This window comes from Protomyctophum bolini (genome assembly GCF_963924005.1).
Source record: "Protomyctophum bolini genome assembly, chromosome: 4".
NCBI classification, from domain to species: domain Eukaryota; kingdom Metazoa; phylum Chordata; class Actinopteri; order Myctophiformes; family Myctophidae; genus Protomyctophum; species Protomyctophum bolini.
Window position 1 is genome coordinate 15,522,538 of NC_137865.1, and position 19,587 is coordinate 15,542,124.

A 19,587-nucleotide genomic window follows, 5' to 3' on the forward strand; every position below is an offset into this window, starting at 1 on the left:
GTGCCCCACTGTTAATTCGTTTTGTATGCATGTCCTCATCGCCACTCTATCTGACAGGCTTCTAGGATCGGAGCTGGACACGGAGAAGCGAGGTGGAAGAGAGGCGGCGGGAGAGGACGCCACCCACTCCTCGTCCCCCTGCCGCTAGTGAGAGAGAGATACAGCGGGGACCCCTTGCCACCTCGGACCGACACTGCCTAAAACAAGGCCGTAAGAGAAACCTTACCACTGTTCACATATCAAAGGCGAAGACTCCGCTAAGGGTATATATTGCCATGGATGGGAGGCTAGCGAAACCCTTGGTTGAAGCGGGTGGTATACCTGTGTTATCATCATACCTGAGCGACACAACACCTGTCCCGGGGACCTGGCAGGGAGAAGAGGACGTAGCTAACGAACTGTGTTATTCTATGTTAGACCACCTACCTGTATTTACCCGGACTCACCGGTGGAGCCATTGTTTGCCGTAGAACCTAGAGGGCCGAAGAGAAGCCTGTTTATTTTACCGCACTGTCACCGCCGCCTCGCCAGAGTGGCTTCGGGCCGGGAGACAGTGTTTAGCCCCGAAGAGGAGGATTTATGTTAGATATCTTTCTGTTGTTTAAAAAAGACTAACTTCTATCTCAATCGCACCGTGTGGCCAACGGACTGTGATTCACGTTCCCATTCCCTGGACTGCTATGATTGATGATGATGCTATTTACCCCATGAAATAAAAGAGGCTGCGCACCTCAATCGTAAAACTTCTCCACTGTCTCCGTCTCCCACTTCAGTCTGTCACAATATATATATATATCAAAAAGGGAAAAAACCTTCCAAGGAAGGGACTGCACTCTCTAGGGAAAAGAGACAGACAACTTATCAACTTATTTATTAACACGACGCGTTTCGCCATGAGCTTCTATATATATGGCGGGGACAGCCGACAGGGGATCCGGCAGGACGTCAGCGGGGACAGCCGACTGGGGTTCCGGCAGGACGTCGGCGGGGACAGCCGACGGGGATTCCGGGCAGGACGTCGGCGGGGACAGCCGACGAGGGCTTGGGCAAGGCAGAGGACTTAGGAAGGGACGCCAGGGACGCTGCAGAAGGAGGCAACGCCACCGTCGGAGGGGATGCCAGGGGCTGCAGACTCCGGATAAGTGGCTGGAGACGGGGCTGCAGGCGGGACTGCAGACGGACGAGACGGGGCTGCAGGCGGGACTGCAGATGGACGTGGCTTCTGGATGCAGGGCCTCGGCTCCTGAATGCAGGACGGAGGCTCCTGTATGCAGGGCCTCGGCTCCTGGATGCAGGACGGAGGCTCCTGAATGCCGGGCGGCGGAGGCTCCTGGATGCCGGGCGGCGGAGGCTCCTGGATGCCGGGCGGCGGAGGCTCCTGGACGCCGGGCGGCGGAGGCTCCTGGATGCCGGGCGGCATGGGATCACGCAGCTGTGCAGGATCGGGGGGTGGAGCAGGTTCAGGTGACACAGGAACAGAATAGGCAGGAATTGGAGAGAGGGTTGGAGAAATCGAACCAGGACAACTGAGGATGAGGGGCACCACGACTCTCCCACCGGAAAAACGCCAAATACTGGGCAAATTCAGGGTCCCTCCTCCAATATTGAGCAAGTTGCTCAAGAAACTCACCATCTTCAAAAAACACCTCCCTGGTCACCCCAAAGTTCTTCCAGGTGAAGGGCTGGTGAGCAGACAGGGAAGCAGATTGTGAAGCAGACTGCGGGCTAGCAGGCTGGAGAGCAGGCGGTGAAGCAGGTCGAAGGCTAGCAGCCCGAATGCTAGCAGGAGCATTGCCTATGGCAGCCCACAACCCCTTTATAACTATATCCAGCTTGCCTGCTAGGTCGGGCCTGGAGTAGGCCAAGCGGAGAACCTGTTTCGCAGACATGATCTTCTGCTCTGCACTGGTGGATGGACGAAGGCAGTCTTCCATTATGGAACTCATGGAGAGTAGCAGTTCGGCAAACTCGTCCACCTCTGCATTGTCCGCTGGGTCCATTATGGTTAGTTCGTACTGTCACGGTTCAGGACAGGCAGGTGTTGGACTCAAGTGCAGACAGGACAGGCAGGTCGAATACAAGAGGGGTTTATTAACAAAAAACAGGAGACCAGGAACATACACTGGAACACGAGAAAATGTCTTCCTCCCTGGTGGAGGAATAAATCATCCAAAGGCGCTGACGATGGATCGGCCACACTTTTCGCAAGCCTGCATCTAGCATCACAAGATATGCCCTGTTCTGGAACCCACAGGGGAGAAGGAAGAGGGGCAGACCACGAAATACATGGCGGCGTGGCCTGGATGCAGATGTGAAGAGATCTGGCCACACATGGGGACAGCTGGAGAAAATGGCCCAGGACCGGGATGTCTAGAGAGCTCTTGTTCGTGGCAAAGTTGGGCTATAGACGAATCCAGGAACGGGTCTCATGGTCGCAGCTTACGTATTTCCTGTAGGCGGACTCGACGTAGCTGTGGGGTTTAAACCCTCCCCAGGCGCACCTCTTCTACTATAGTGAACGGCAGAGTAACTGATTAGTCTGCCTCAAACGTTACTCTTTTACCTGCTTTTTACTAAACACTAACATTACAAAGATGCCCAGAACATCGGGATGAACTTGTGTAGTTTATGGCTGCTCCAACGGTAGTGGCAACATAAAAATAAAAAAAACGGAATCTCAAAATATCCACCACGGTGGCTGAGTCCAGAGCCATTGAGTAATGGTTGAGGCAAAGCAGTGAAAGGTCCTGAAAGATGCATAACGTCAGTCTTACCCAATACCCAATCTTTCTGTTTTATGAACACAAGGCTGCTGTACTTTATACCTCATACTTTAAATGCTTAGTATGAGGTATAAAATACAGCAGCAATTGTGTTCATAAAACACTGATTAATGCCTCTATGTATACATGTATGTAATCTGAAACCTACCTTTATTATGTCACCATCGAGAGCCAGTTATACCCTGGCATTGGTACATATCTTCATTACGTCACTCTCAAATCATGCAGCCACGCCATACTCTTAAACAACCCAAGTAACCACAGTATACGACTCATCAACTTACAAATTACATATACAGTATACAACCTACATATACATAATGTATATGTATGTAAGTTGTACTGTTTATATGAAGATATACTAGTACTTGCACGCTCTGCTTGCGCACTAGTAGGACATTTATGGTCTACTTGTGTGCAACACGCAAGTAGGCACTCGATAGAGTGCAGTTCTAGTTAATTTCAATGTTTCACAGAGAGGCTGAGATCTGAAAGTTCGTAGAAAAATATATATGTTATCACATATATATAGTATAATATTATTTATTTTAAACCTTCAATAACCTTGCTTTAATTTTACTTAATTTTGGATTATAGTGATATCAATACTAAATCATGGTCTGAGTAATAGGTGTCTCTAACTCCTTACGTCATACGCAGCCACGTCATATGTATAAAACGATCCAAGTAATCACAGTATACTACTTTCCAATTTACAAATTACATATACATATATATAACTTACATAATATACATACATGTATATATATCATCTGAAACCAATGCCATATCAAGCACAAATAAATCATTACATGAAGATATAGATATGTACCAATGCCAGGGTATACCTGGCTCTCAATGGTGACATAATAAAGATATGTTTCATTGTCGGGTGGATTAAAGGAAATGCCTCTATGTATATGTAATCTGTAAATTGATTAGCAGTATACTGTGGTTACTTGGGTTGTTTGATGCGTATGACGTGATGAAGATATGTACCAATGCCAAAAGCATGTATGCTCCATGCTTTTGCTGGAGCATACAAACTCCTGGGATTGGCCATAAATGTGAAAAAGACCAAGGTTCTCCATCAGCCTCCACCAGATTCCTCCATAACCCCACCAACAATAACGATCAACAACACAGTCCTTGAAAACGTAGACCAGTTCCCCTACTTGGGTAGCCACCTCTCCTCAAGGGCAGACATTGACTGTGAAGTACATCATCGCATCTGCTGTGCAGGTGGGGCTTTTTTGCAAAGCTTCGTAAAAGAGTCTTTGAAAACTCTGACCTGTTGGCTAGGACGAAGATCCTTGTCTACAAGGCAGTTGTCCTGCCCACGCTCCTATATGGTGCAGAGACATGGACCACCTACAGCAGACATGTACGAGCCCTGGAGTCCTACCACCAGAGGTGCCTGCGCAAAATCCTGCGGATCGATTGGAAGGAGAGGCGCACAAATGTGAGTGTGCTCGAGGAGGCAGATATCGAAAGCATTGGCACAATCATCTGTAAACACCAGCTCAGATGGACAGGCCATGTTGTGCGAATGCCAGACACTCGCCTTCCTAAACAGGTCCTCTACTCAGAGCTAGCGACTGGTCAGAGAACTCCTGGAGGTCAGAAAAAGCGTTTCAAGGACAACATCAGGATCAGCCTCAAGCAATTCCACATAGACAGCATAAGCTGGGAAGACCTTGCTCAAAATAGAAGCACATGGAGGAAAAGTCTCTATGAGGGAGCCATTTTCCACGAACGCAATCTCCACCGGGCTGCCACAGTCACGAGGCATCAACGAAAGGAGAGAGCAGCAACCACCATCAGAGAGGCCGTTCCACATCCCACCCCCAGCACCTCACACCCATTCCCACACTGCACAAAAATATGTGGTTCCAGAATTGGCCTTCATAGTCATCTGAGGACCCACAACAAGGACCCCCCGAGGAGGACCATCATACTCGACACCGAGTGATCACCGATGATGATGATGTCCCGTAGCAGCATATGATGTGATGAAGATATGTACCAATGCCAGGGTATAACTGGCTTTCGATGGTGATAATAATGATATGTTTCAGTGTCGGGTGAATTAAAGGTAATGCCCCTACCGTATGTATACATATATGTAATCTGACACCAATGCCATATCAAGCACAAATTAATCATTACGTCATATGCTGCCAAGGGACATTCCCCCCCCATTCATAGGCATCCGTCCGTCAGTGATGACGATGGATTGCGCCTGGGTGGTCATGTTCATGTTTTCTTGCAGCGACGGCTGTGGCTGGACAGCCCCGCTCCGGAGTGGCAGTCCTTAGCGCAGTTGGTGCAGACAAAACGTGAGGGGCCTGGCACAGGAGTGGGGGCTGCTTCACGCAGTTTCCTCTTCTGTCTCTTCGCCTGCAACACGGAGATGTGTCTCTCCTCGGCATGGCGAGCTCCTGCAGCGACAGTCCGCCTCCAAACGCCACGGTCCTTTGCAGCTTCCTCCCAGCTGTTGTGGTCAATGCCTGCCTGCTTCATGTCACGTTTGCAAACGTCCCTGAAGCGCAGGCGTGGGCGACCAAGAGGTCTGGAGCCTGTTGACAGCTCTCCATACAGGACGGCCCTGGGGAGCCGGCTGGGGTCCATCCTGTGGACATGGCCAAGCCACCTGAGGCGGCGCTGGCTCAGCATGGTGAACATGCTGGTGGAGTGAGCACGTTCCAGGACTTCTGTGTTGGGAATTTTGTCCTGCCAAGAGATTCCCAGGATGCGACGTAGACAACGCAGGTGGAAGCTGTTGAGTCGTTTCTCATGTCTGGTGTATGTGGTCCAGGCCTCGCTGCCATACATCAGGGTGCTGACGACACAGGCTTGGTAGACCTGGAGTTTTGTGCACGTAGATAGGTGGTTGTTCGACCACACTCTTTGTGACAGCCTGGCCATCACTGTGGCGGCTCTTGCAAGACGGGTGCCCAGTTCTGTGTCAAGGGAAAGATCGCTGGAGATTGCAGATCCGAGGTATGTGAAGGTGTTAACACATTCCAGAGTCCTGTCCCATGACATTGGTCTTCTTTATACTGATGGTTAGACAGAACTCCTTACAAGCAGATGAAAGCCTGTCCATCAGCCCCTGGAGTCCAGACTCGGTGTGGGATGCTAGTGCTGCATCATCAGCAAAAAGCATTTCCCTCAGGAGGACACTGGTCACCTTGGTCTTAGACCGCAGACGTGCAAGGTTGAAGAGTTTGCCATCAGCTCTGGTGTGTAGGTAGACACCTTCAGGACATGAGCCAAATGCAGCCGACAGTACAAGGGAGAAGAAGATTCCGAAGAGGGTTGGTGCAAGAATGCAACCCTGTTTCACGCCACTGCGGATTGGAAAGGACTTTGATGTTTCACCTTCCCAACAGACTGAACCTTGCGTGTTGTCATGAAAGGATTTTATGACGGCAAGGAGTTTTGGGGGGCATCCGATCTTTACAAGCAGCTTGAAGAGACCATCTCTGCTAACAAGGTCGAAGGCCTTTGTGAGGTCGACGAAGGCGAGATACAGGGGTCTCCTCTGTTCCCGACATTTCTCCTGTAGCTGTCGAAGGGTGAAGATCATATCCACTGTGGACCTTTCTGCCCGGAAGCCACATTGTGACTCGGGGTAGACGCGCTCTGCAAGGAGGTGGAGTCTAGTGAGGGCAACACGGGCAAAGATCTTCCCCACGATGTTGAGCAGAGAGATGCCACGGTAATTATTGCAGTCACTGCGGTCTCCCTTGTTTTTGTACAGTGTGACGATCTTGGAGTCACGCAGGTCTTGGGGGACAGCACCATCCTTCCAACAGAGGCAGAGGAGGTCGTGAAGATGAGGAAGCAAGGAAGGTTTCCCAAGTTTCATGATGTCAGGTGTTATCCCATCTGCACCTGGGGCCTTGCTGTCGATGGCTTTGCTGAGCTCCTCCTGCGTGGGTTCCTTGTCAAGATCCTCCATGACGGGCAGATTTGGAACTCTGTTCAGAGCCTCCTCTGACACTGTGTTCTCTGTAGCGTATAGCTCCATGTAATGTTCAGCCCATCTTTCCATCTGCTTATCGCGATCTGTGATGACTTCACCAGACTTAGATTTGAGTGGCGCCGTTTTCTTGATGGACGGGCCGGTAGCTTGTTTTATCCCCTCATACATGCCCCTAATATCTCCTGTGTCTGAGGCAGCCTGTATATTTGAGGAGAGCTCAAGCCAGTAGTTGTTAGCGCAGCATCTAGCCAATCGCTGGGCTTTGCTCTTAGCTTCTCTCAAGGCATCAAGGTTCCCTTGGGAGGGGTTCTCCTTGTGCTTGAGGAAAGCAGTACGCTTAGCCTCTATGACTGGCTCCATCACTGCTGCATTTGCCTCAAACCAGTCTGCGTTTCTCCTTGTTCTCTTTCCATATGCTGCAATGGCTTGGTCATAGATGGTGTCTCGTAGGCAGTTCCACTTATCAACAGCACTCTGCTGGTTAGATGTGGAGAGCGCTTGGTCGAGGGAGGTGAGGAAGCAATGTGTGACATCAGCGTTGGAAGAACGGCTGGCGTTGATACGTGGACGAGCCTTCTGCTTGGTGTGATGGATCTGCTTTGGCTGTAGCTTGACCTTGCTGAGGACTAGCGAGTGGTCTGTGTCACAGTCAGCACTGTGAAACGTTCGTGTGAGGTGAATACTGTTAAGTGCCTCACGCCTCGTGATGATGAGGTCGAGTTGGTGCCAACGTTTAGATCTGGGGTGTCTCCAGGAGACCCTGTGCAGGGGCTTTGTCTGAAAGAAGGTGATGGTGATGCAAAGCTTGTGGTAGCAGCACAATTCTAGCAGACGTTGTCCATTTTCATTCATGTTCCCCACTCCAAAGTGACCAAGGCAGTCAGGCCAGGATTCATGGTCAGCACCTACCCTGGCATTGAAGTCTCCCAGAAGGAGCAAATGCTCAGTCTTAGGGAAGGTCTTGACAACCGCATCAAGTTCCTCGTAAAACCTATCTTTTGACTCTGGTGATGAGCAGAGAGTCGGGGCATAGGCACTCAACAGGTTGGCTGGCCCGCTACTGGTGGAAAGGCGGATTGTAAGGCTCCTCTCAGAGCCTCCTGTTGGTGGGGTTATCATGGGAAGCAGAGTGTTCTTCACTGCGAATCCCACCCCATACTCCCGGGTCTCCTCTGCACTCTTGCCCTGCCAGAAGAAGGTGTAGTGTTTTTCCTTCAGAGAGCCACAGTCAGCGAGACGTGTCTCTTGGAGAGCAGTGATGTCAACATTAAGTCGGTGGAGCTCGCGGTCAATGATGGCTGTCTTGCGTGAGTCGTCGATGAGGTCAAGGCTGTCAGAGAGCCCTGTGCGCATGGTTCTGACATTCCAGCTTGCTACTCGAAGAGCTAACTTCGATTTCGTTTTCTTCGTTTTCATCCTATTTCTTTTTGCTAGTGTTGACGTCCGCTAGTTGAGCTTTACCCAATGCCCCAACAGGATAACGCCAGCACTGGTGGATGCACAAGGGACATACGCATCGGAATACTGGACAAACAACATTACTTGCACTCTGCTTGCGCAAGTAAAGACAAACATTAAACCTGTCTATAGGAGGGTGCTAGTGCCCCTCAAAAATCATAAAAGAACTAGAACTGCACTCTGTCGAGTGCCTACTTGCTTGTTGCACACAAAGCCATAAATGGCCTACTAGTGCGCAAGCAGAGCGCGCAAGTACTGTCGACCGCTACAAACTGTCAAATCTCAGTTTCTCTGTGAAAAAACGTTTGAAATATTGAATTATTAGGTTTAGCTATTTGCTACGTACCTAGTTTTTGGAGGTAAAAAAGTAGTATTGTTAAGTATGGTAAGAGACGGCTTTCGATGGTGACGTATATGTCGATCAGTGTCGGGTGGATTAAAGGAAATGCATCTATGTATATGTATTTTGTAAGTTGATTAGCGGTATACTGTGGTTACTTTGCGTATGCCCCGTTTGATGCGTAGGCCTATGTATCGTAGCAGCATATGATGTCAGGTATAACTGGTATAACTAGCTCTCAATGATGACGTAATAAAGATGTGGATTAAACGGCTTTTGTGAGTGAGTGAGTGAGTGAGTGAGTGAGTGAGTATGTGCGTGCGTGCGTGTGCGCAGCTCAAATAAAAAAATACTTTTCGTACACAATGCCAGTAGGCTATAGACCAAAGAAGACGTTTTGGCCTAAATCTGTTGAACTGTAGGTCATACAATCATACCATGTATCATGACGCAACTTCACATATCTGTTGCACTATATCTCGCCGTAGAGCAAACATTGAAATGTCATTCAAGGTGACAGTTAGGAATTCATGAAGATATATCTCTGTGTCCTCAATGAGTGCATGCATGGCCATAATACTGGATGGGATGGGTCTCATGGCTCTCATACCTCTCATACCTCTTGTTTAGTATGCTAAACCCACGCACCAACACACCCTTGAGCATCACATTTTCCAAATAAAAGCTTGCGCCTATTCAATTGTACATTCCAGTAGTCTTACCATTATGTAAAACCACAGCTTCATGTTTCTGAAGAAAGAATTAATTTCATGTCAACATTTCTAGACAAATTTTCAATTACAATGTGCACTTTCAAAACACATGACTTTTTCACCCTATTGGTATGCAATTGGGACTACAGTGAGTTGCCACCCATAGCTTGAAGTCGGTTCTCAGTTTCTCACCTTGGTCGGGACTCAGGTGTGCCCGGCTTCTGTCGGCGCACCTGCAAATTAATATGCATGGTTTACATTGGCTCTTTAGTTGGCATTGTACATGCCATTTCATCCAGGCAAGATGTCTGAGGAAAAAGGAATGAGGCTCCAAAACACATACATTTTCATGGGATAAACATGCCCGACCATCCCTTGATGGTCCTTTAAGACCAGGAAAAGATCAAATTTAAGTAATATCAGCATATTTCACTGACTAGAAAGTGCTGCTTCGGAGCAGCTCTGTGTAAGTCGTGGGTTTCAGCCGCCAGGACCCAGGGAAGCTGCAGGGTTGAAACAGCATTTGTACGACATACAACGTTTTTGCGTTTCACATTTGTGGAATGTGATTGAAATTTGAGGTTTATCAGTAAATCACCTTGCGCCGTTAACCCCATTGCTTACATCAGTAATGCATAGTGACGAGTGAAGGAAGACAGGTGGTGTGATTAATTACCCTACACCAATCACAATGAAACCGAGGAAGGTCGTGACCATGGAGAGACAGCTGACCTGTGATGGCTGCTCCCAGGGCGGCCCTCCGTGGATTCGTCTATGGACGAATTCAGAAACGGGTCTCATGGTCACAGCTTACGTATTTCCTGTAGGCAGAGCCGACATAACCTGACGCTGCCAGATGAGGGCGGTATTGGGGAAACATATTCCCCAACACAACACTCATCTGGGATCTCTGACGGAGTTGAGCTGAGTCCAATATCTGCTTCGTACCGAACCAATCAGCGTGAGCTAAGGGCGGGATATGTGCGAAACCGGATGTGAAGCTATACAGACACGTCAATATGATATGATTGGTTCCACACGGTGATAGACAGACGGCCCCATCCAATCATCTACCAAGTATCTGAAAAAAAGGAACAGCCCCGTCATCGAATTGGCTCCCGAGATCCCAGATCCAAATAAGCTGTGAAACAAATTTGTGTAGCAAGCTTTTTGGATCTGGCAGCGTCAGGTTAGAGCCGACATAGCTGCGGGGTAAACCTACACCTCTTCTACTACAGTGAACTGTAGAGTGACTGATGTTAGTCTGCCTCAAACATTACTCTTTTACCTGCTTTTTACTAACAACTAACATTACAAAGATGCCCAGAACATCGGGATGGATCCAACAGTAATGGCAACCAGAGACCAGAGCCATAGAGTAATGGTTGAGACGAAGCAGTGAAAGGTCCTGAAAGATACATAACGTCAGTCTTACCCAATACCCAATCTTTCTGTTTTATGAACACAAGGCTGCTGTACTTTATACCTCATACTAAGTTAAATGCTTAGTATGAGGTATAAAGTACACCAGCCAAGTGCTTCCAGCTATAGACGTGTCGTGGTTTGAAGGGTTGAAACACTCTAAAGGCCTATTCATAGTCTGGATTTTCGGTGGTGAGGTGACCACCGCTCCGGTGGTGAGCTGACCACCGGAGCTAAAATAACGTTGAGCGGTGGTGAGTAAAAACAGAGAGAAGGGCTGGAGCGGTGGCGGTGGTTTGCTCTTCACCGCGGCTCGTGACGTCATGTTGTAGTTCGGTGGTCACCCCACCACCGTAAATCCAGACTATGTATGAGCCTTAAGAGGAAGGTTGGAGACCACGTCTCTTCCAGGCTAAGGCTTTATCCAGTAGAAATGGATTATAATCGCATCTTTGATGTATTTACAAACTAAACACAACATTAATTTCAGGTCCGGCTTAGTCGTTGACAGAGAATATCGTCCGTGTGCAGCTCGTGGAGATATTTTACTAATCACATGTTTTCCGCCAGAACTTTCAAATGGATATGAAACTCCAAGTTGCAGGAATCAATAATTGGGAGAGTACACACAGTAACTATAGCCTCGGTCCCCCCCCCCCCCCCCCTGGTTTTGTCTCACCAGTCGCTACGAGTTGGAATAAAAGATGGATATACCAAACATACTATTCCAAGAAGTGGTCTGAAGAAATGTGTCGGATTCATATGCCGCACCAAGGCTTTTATTGGATAGGCCCTAAAATTGTGATGACCTTGATCACTGGGAATTTTGGGTACTTCTGATTCCGGTTTGTGAAGTGCAAACCAATGACTACAACATGACGTGAATTACCATCTGCTTGCGACCAGATCATAATCCCAAGTAGGCCTGCACTATGCAGAATGTCCCATTCCAAGTTTTCAAATGTATTAAAATATTTTGGAAAATAGCAGATCTAGCTATTTTCAAATAATATGGAAATGTTTATAGGTCTAAAGTGTTTAATTTATGTTTTGTAATAATAATGAAAGTAGTAACAAATGTTTTCAAATAAATGTAGTGGAGTAAAAGTACAATATTTGCCTCTATGTAGAAGTACAAGTGTAAAAGTACAAATACATCAAAATTGTACTTAAGTAAATGTAGGCCTACATTATTGTCACACATAATATTGTCACACGTAATATTACAATATTGATGTTGGTTTGGTGTATTTGGACCAAAATATTGTGATTTTGTCCATTTGGCCCTTTCATGTCTCACTCTCAAATGTTATCATACATATTGAAATATTGAAATACACTTTGTTTACAGAGAAGGTGCTAATACTGCAACATAGGCTACTTCAGCTGCTGCAGCTGTAAATGTTAAATTAATGTGAATCATGTGAAATGAATCAATAATAGCGACTAGGCTACATTTTGATTTCTCACCTGAAATGTTTGAGAATTAAACTATTTTTGGTTATATAAACCATAGTGCTAGATGTAAACAGGTTTAATTTAGACCAAGCTCTTACGTCCTTATACTGTAACTGTAATAATAAGCCCCGCTGGCCTAAGCCACGCTAACAAGCTGGTTGCAGGCTTGCAGCAACACTATTAACGGTAAACTACATTTCCCACAGTCCAACAGGATTAGTCCAACAGTGAACAGTGCAAGCCACTTCGGGATCTGGGTTAACGGCAATGTTTCCCTTCGCAGCTTTATTTTGTTACTTGAAAATGAATCGAAAAATTGATTGACGTCTAGAAGACATAAAGGGTGAAATGGAGATATCTCGGCCCAGACCGTCGTTGTTTGGAGATATAGGTAAATAATTCGATTAACATATCTGCAAGGTGACTTGCGTCTGTGCTACTGCACGTAGGCTACTGTACTGTACTGTCTGTAACTGTACATCGACCTCAAATGTAAAGAGAATAATCATAATTACTAGCAGCAATAGCATTTCCAATCATGCCATTCTGTAGCTGCACGGAGGTCAGTCAGCTGTTATAATTGTGTGTGTCCGTTTCAGAGAGTCGGTTAGCAGCGACCATATAACAGCTTTCCTAAATTGGCTGGCATTATTTGAGCAATTAAGGCTGCTAAGCTTGTTAGTGGCAGTGCCCTGTCAGATGGTCTGGTCAGTGGCTGTCATGGTGGTATCATTCGCCTTGCTGACTAAATGCGAGAAAAAAAACAGTCAACTTTTCAGACCTTTATGTAAATATTCTAAATGGGTCCAAAGTTTATTTCCTGTTGCACCGACTGCAGTGTTTGATTTTATCAGCTGACAGGAAATAAACGCACACCCAAGACTATCTAGATGTCTATTTTATTCATTTTTATATTTTTAATTTTTTATATAAAAATAGCCTATCAAAATCGATAAAATATACGGTAGTATGATATCTTTATCCAAGGCTACATTATCTTCCACGCCTGCTCAGGTTGTTGGCAAGTTGGTAATGGAAAGGATTAAGTTGCAACTAAAGTTAATTTAGGAGTGAAATCATTACTCACTGGCTAACTGACTGGACCTACATGAACTCAAATTACTACCACTGGGAGGTTTTTAAAACAAATACAGTTCCATTCCATGTTATTATAGCCAGTGCACTGGCAACAAATCTGTTGCTTAAAGGACCACTTCACCACTTTTCAACTTACTGGTATCTTCATATAATTGGTCCTCACTAATGTTCATGATAAAATACCACAATTTCTTTCTACTCTGTCTGTGTCTCATAGGAGGGCTATGGGCATTTCAGAAACCCGTCCACCAGTGACATCATCATTTGTATTATCGTGAGAACGATAATATCTCACAACTTTTCAGGAATAGAAAGCCTGCAGTTTCTATTAGCTTGGATTCCCCATTGATGATGTCACTGGTGGACAGGTTTCTGAACTGCCCACAGCCCTCCTATGGTCTCATAGGAGGGCTGTGGGCAGTTCAGAGTAGAAAGAAATTGTTGCAAAATGAAAAATGGTGAAGTGGTCCTTGAAAAATGGCAAGGCACTGTAAGGCCTACATCATGCTTTAATGGCCTAATAGTTGTTGGGGCATATGAATTCAAAGCTGTGGTTTTGGTCTTGAACTCAATCACATGACTATGTATATACCGTCATTAGTGGTACTACAGCCACTGATATTAAATAAAACATAATTATACAGTAGCCTAGTTAAAGTCTGTAGGCTACTTGTTTTCTTTATGTATATGATGATTTCCTGTCTTTATAGAAGTGTATATTTGTATGTCTCTGACTCTAAATTGAAAATGGTGTAATGCTTTATCATGGTGTTGTCCACGGTAACAGTTTTTGTATTGAGTTGTGCTTTTGTTTTAAATGTACCCATCCTGCATACTGTGAATAAAACTTTCAATCAATCAATCAATCAATCCGATCATCAGTGGATGCCATAGTGAGGAACCATAACTCTGAGACTCCAAAATGGATACATTTTGTATACTCTCAGTAGTTTATGAGCAGAAGTCGTAAATGACTGGTGTGACAAGTACAGTATGTGTACGTGTCTTGATATTTTTGTACTGATTGATGTACCGGTATGTGTGTAATAAATGTAATAGCATATTATTTATAGACTGATGCCAGGTTCATTGTTTACCTGGCATCACATTGTTTCAATGTACAGATTGTTATTTAGGTAGTATATTGTTTAGACAGATAAGTTGATCATTGTTTACCTGGTATCCTAGTTTCTACCTTTCTTGTGGTAAGTCACTTATTAGACACTCTGGATAAGAGTGTCTACCTAAATTATAAAGCTACTTCCTGTCAGGAAATATGTAATGTAATGTAATTGAATCCATCGGCAGTGGCTCAGCGGTAGAGGATGGAAACCGCAAGGTTCCCAGTTCAGTTCGAACCTGGGCTAGTGGGCTGTCCCAGAGTTAGTGTCGAAGTGTCCTTTAGCAAGACTTCCTGAAACCCTAATTGTTCCCGATGTGCAGGTTGGTGGGTAGGTTGGTTTCCTCCGGCGTGTGTGTGTGTGTGTGTGTGTGTGTGTGTGTGTGTGTGTGTGTGTGTGTGTGTGTGTATGTGTGTGTGTGTGTGTGTGTGTGTGTGTGTGAATGTAATGGATTTGACCTAAGGTATGGTGTGTTTCAAAGTGTTGTAAGTATGCAGTATGTGCATGGAACTCAACTGATATTTTCTTAACGACCATGTGCTGCTGGAGAGATACACGCCCTTTGGACTAGTTTAGTACACGTATGGGTCCAGGAACAGCTTGGGTCAAGGTTTACAAGTTTCATATTTTTTACAACACTGCAACATGATCTAAACGTAGACATTGGACAACATTTAGATTATTATTATTATTTTTTTTTGTTATTAACTAAACAAACACACAAAACATGTGAAAACAAAGTCTCTGGCCTGGTGGACAGCATTATGGCTCTATTTTAGCTATAATGCTATGATGTGAATTGAATTCTAGCTACTCTAGAGCAGTGGTTCCCAGACCTTTTAGCTCAAAACCCAAAAGAGAGATGTTTGCCAGGGACCCAAACTAGTGAAAATAGCACCGGGTTGCGATATTGTGCTATTTTCACTGCTAAAACTTTATTATTATAATTTATTAAATACTTTGTAAAAAATATTGGAATTGTTTTTTTAAAATCTTTTGTAATCATATATATTTTTTAAATGTATGAAATGTATGGGATATTTTCTCATGACCCATAAAACATAGTATTTGGTGAACAGTGCTTCCAGAGAGGTAGTGAATAAATAGTTTCTTTACAGATATTGCCTTGTTTGTAGGCCAGGTCACAATTATTAAATAGCCTAATTGAAATCATTTGAGGTAATCGCAATTCTTTTTGCATAATCGTCTTAATCGTTTCCAGGTTGAGAAGGTTCATATTCATACATTTTTAAACATTTACTAAAAATAATGGAAATAGCAAATCTACAAGCTCACAGCATGTTGAGTTTGTAGATTGATTATTTCCACTATTTAAATATGCTGTATTTTGACCATAGTTTTAAGTTTTCTGTCATAGCCTATCTGCACTGTGAAAAAGCCACACAATTAAATCATTCGTAATTATTGGTATGTGCCAGACTTTTTCCAGCTAAAATATTCAGCATATAACTTGGGGAGAGGCCGTTTTCGCAAGAGATTAATTAAAAATGTCCCACTATACTTCCTGTAGTATGTAAAAACAGGGCTTTAATCATAAAAATAAAATGACATAATCATGCCCTACTTGTTTGTGTATTGTGTTTACAGCTCAGGGCCTAGGATTCTGGTCAGACCGGTCTGCTGTTCACGAGGCTGCTGCACAAGGCAGGTCCCAACAACTGCAGCAACTCATCCAGGGAGGGGCAGCAGTTAACATTGTGGCTGTGGACTCAATCACCCCTCTACATGAAGCATGTATACAGGGACAGGCCCAATGTGTCAGGCTGCTGCTGGCCGCTGGCGCACAGGTGAGGTCTTCATTTAACAATTTTACAAGAAGTTTATACTGTTTATTTTCAGTATACCGCCAGACATCTGCACTGGTTCTTCTGACTGAGTTAACATTATGTATACCGTACTCTACAATCCATCAACAATGAAGATATGAGTGAATATATAAGTAAGTCTCTGTCTATCAAGAATGAATCAATATAAGTTTAATCAGTATAGAATCCAGCTTTTCCTTCATCCTCTCCTCTGCAACCATCTCCAGAATGTCTATTCTCATGTCGCACAGGTGGATGCACGTAATATTGATGGCAGCACTCCACTCTGTGATGCCTGCTCCGCCGGGAGCCTCGAGTGTGTCAAGCTGCTTTTGGAATATGGCGCAACAGTCAACCCTCCATTATTCACCTTCTCACCCCTTCACGAAGCTTGCATGGGAGGTACACAAACATCTAGTTATGGCTCATGTACTCAGATATGTACTATGCTCAGTGTGTGTGTGTGTGTGTGTGTGTGTGTGTCTATATATATGATAATATATATATATTTTTAAATGTTTTTTATTATTATTATTATTGTTATTGTTATTATAAAAAATAATACATCGAATGGATGCACCTGGGACGTATCCTCAGTGATGTACTGTATCCCAAGGTCATCCGGGCCCCTTATTATTATCATTGTCCTAAACTGTAATATATTGTCCAACTTTTAATGTGTTTGCAATAGGTAACTCAGATTGCGTTCAACTTTTGATTGATGAAGGGGCTTACATGGAGGCCCATGACTGCCATTTTGGTACCCCACTTCATGTAGCCTGTGCCAGGCAACATAATGACTGTGTTAAAGTGCTCCTTAACTCAGGTGAAACTCAACAGTATCATTTATACATTCATATTTTATAAACAACAAGAATGGTGGAAAAACAATAATCGCTCCCCCCCCCCCCCCCCCAAGGTGCAAATGTGAATGCTGCCAAACTACACGAGACAGCCCTTCATCATGCAGCAAAAGTACAGAACATCAGCTTGATAGACCTACTTGTAGAGTTTGGGGGTGATGTGTATGCAAGGGATAACCTTGGAAGAAAGCCTCTCAACTACACCAGGCATGGATCTCCCTGTTATCTCTGCTTTGAGTTCTATGAGAGTGAGTTGTTTCTTCTACAGTATGGTTTCAGCAGTGGTGGAAAATAACTAAGCACATTACTCAAGTACTGTACTTTATTGGCCATATTCAGACCGCAACCATCTTGCCATAGACATATCCTAGGTGCTATCACCAACATTGCAGCTATAGGGAAAGCTTGAATTATCCTCTTTCAAGTGTTTAGTATGGAAGCGCTCGTTATCAGTAAAGCAACCTCCTGCTGCCTGCTGCACTATGTGCAAATTCAAGGGCAAGGGCCGATGAGTGAAATTCAACGAGCGCTTCCAAACTCCAACACTTGCAAGGAATTAGCTCATAAAATGTCTACGGTGGACTTTTATGAAACAAATACTTTGCGGATAGAAAGAGGATAATTCAAGCTTTCCCTACAGCTGCAATGTTGGTGATTTTGACGTGGTTTAATATAATTAGATAGGACTTTTCTGTTTGGATGAATGGGCTGTCTATGGGAAGTAGCACCTACAGTATGTATCACCTTGCTGGCAATATGGCTGCTGTTTGAATATGGCCAATAGCAGTGGTTCTCAATCTTTTTTAGCTTGAGACGCAAAAAAGATTACATTTCTTCTCAGGACCCAAACAAGTGAAAAAGCAGATCTATAAGCTCGCAACGTGTCGCATCGTGGTATGTTGTGAGCTTGTAGATCTGCTATTTTTTCTAGTAGTCTAGTTGTCTGGGCATCGGTTTTTTTCCTTCCATCTTTTAAAATAAAAGTTAAATAAAATTTGTAGGAAACGGAAAAAAGTGATATTTACTCGTGACCCATAAAAATGGTTCCGTGACCCACAAATGGGTCCAGACCCATTGTTTTGGAAACAGTGCCTTAAAGTACATTTTTGTAGTATCTGTAGTACTTGACCTGAGTATTTGTATTTTTGGATACTCCACTCCAAGACAAATAATGTGCTTTTCTAGTACATTATGAATTAACCACTTAAGATCTCATGTCCAATCTTCTTTTCTTTCTCAGATACACCCCTCACTCTGCAGCAGCTTAGCAGACTTAGCCTGAGAAGGGCTCATGGAGCAAGAACACATGAAGTTATTTCAAAAATGGGTTTGCCCAATCGCATCGTAAACTTTCTTTCTTACATTCCACCTCCAGTTATTGAACTTTATGACCTCTGACACATCCCATATTGAGTGATTGAGCACTTTATTGAAAAGGATAAAAACACAAGAATGCCTGAAGGCTTGTTTCCATTGTGGTCCTTTTGGAGAAGGGAGTCTACAGATGGCTTAATCAGAAGTAACATTACTCACTACTGAGGGGGGGATAACCAAAACAAAAAGGAATTGTCACTGCAGTGACAATTCACTGCAGTGACAATTCCGCAAAAGGCCCGCGGGCCGCCTATTGGGGAACCCTGCTCTAGCTTCTGCTATTAACTGGCCAGGAAGTAATAGAACAGGATGTGAAAGTTGAAACGTAGTCACTAGTCACTTCCTGAAACATAAGGTTTGTAAGGAAGTGATTGATTCATTCTCACATGTTGCTGCCGTTGAATCGTGGCAAAATACTTGAAGAGCATGCTTATACAGGGGGTTCAGTTCATGGTCTCTTACGTTCAAGGTTTATGCACCTGCCCATGTACCGGGTATTTGTTATTTTCACCTACAGTAATATGTACTGCTTTTATCATGTGTTTTAGACATAGTGGTTGATGCAACAGAATTAATGGAAGCAAATGAATCATGAAGACCAACGTGCAGAGATGTTTTGTTCATGTGGAGGTTATTATATGAACTACATATAGTTGCTCAATTAGGTTTGAGCTCATAAAAAATAGCAAGACAGCTTGAGCAATGTATTGTAGACTTGACTATATCTACGTTACTGTCATATTGATTGGTTGAATACTTTAACAGTTTGCAAAATATATACTTTATCAACAGTTTGTGTGTGTGCGTGCGGATATATGTATATATTTGTTAATTGTAATAATAAATTGTAATTTGTAAATATTTGATGAACACTTATTTGAATGTAAATGTAAATAACACATAGACACACTTCTGTCTAAATTTAAAGTGTAAATATGTAACTAGTACATTTATTTAAAAAAAGCATAACCTGTTCTGTGTTCTAGTCATATAGCACTTTAAGATTTTGTCTTTCTTTTTTTTAACAATGAAAGGTGAATCTAATAAAATGCAGTATTATTTGTAATAATGTACTGTATGTGTAGTTGTGTACTGTTGAAAAACTTGACTTGTTTTTTGTTTCGTGGTAAGAATAGACCT

General features: G+C 44.2%; 1 protein-coding gene across 1 annotated transcript; it reads left to right on the plus strand.

Annotated features, from left to right (window-relative positions):
* The first annotated feature begins 12,411 nt into the window (after window positions 1–12,411).
* asb13b (ankyrin repeat and SOCS box containing 13b) lies at window positions 12,412–19,579 on the plus strand. Its single transcript, XM_080760696.1, has 6 exons — window positions 12,412–12,556; window positions 15,993–16,192; window positions 16,462–16,612; window positions 16,902–17,036; window positions 17,130–17,321; window positions 18,314–19,579. Exons 1-6 carry the CDS (start codon window positions 12,514–12,516, stop codon window positions 18,469–18,471), a joined length of 879 nt encoding a protein of 292 aa, XP_080616822.1. The 5' UTR covers window positions 12,412–12,513; the 3' UTR covers window positions 18,472–19,579.
* Window positions 19,580–19,587: the final 8 nt, after the last annotated feature.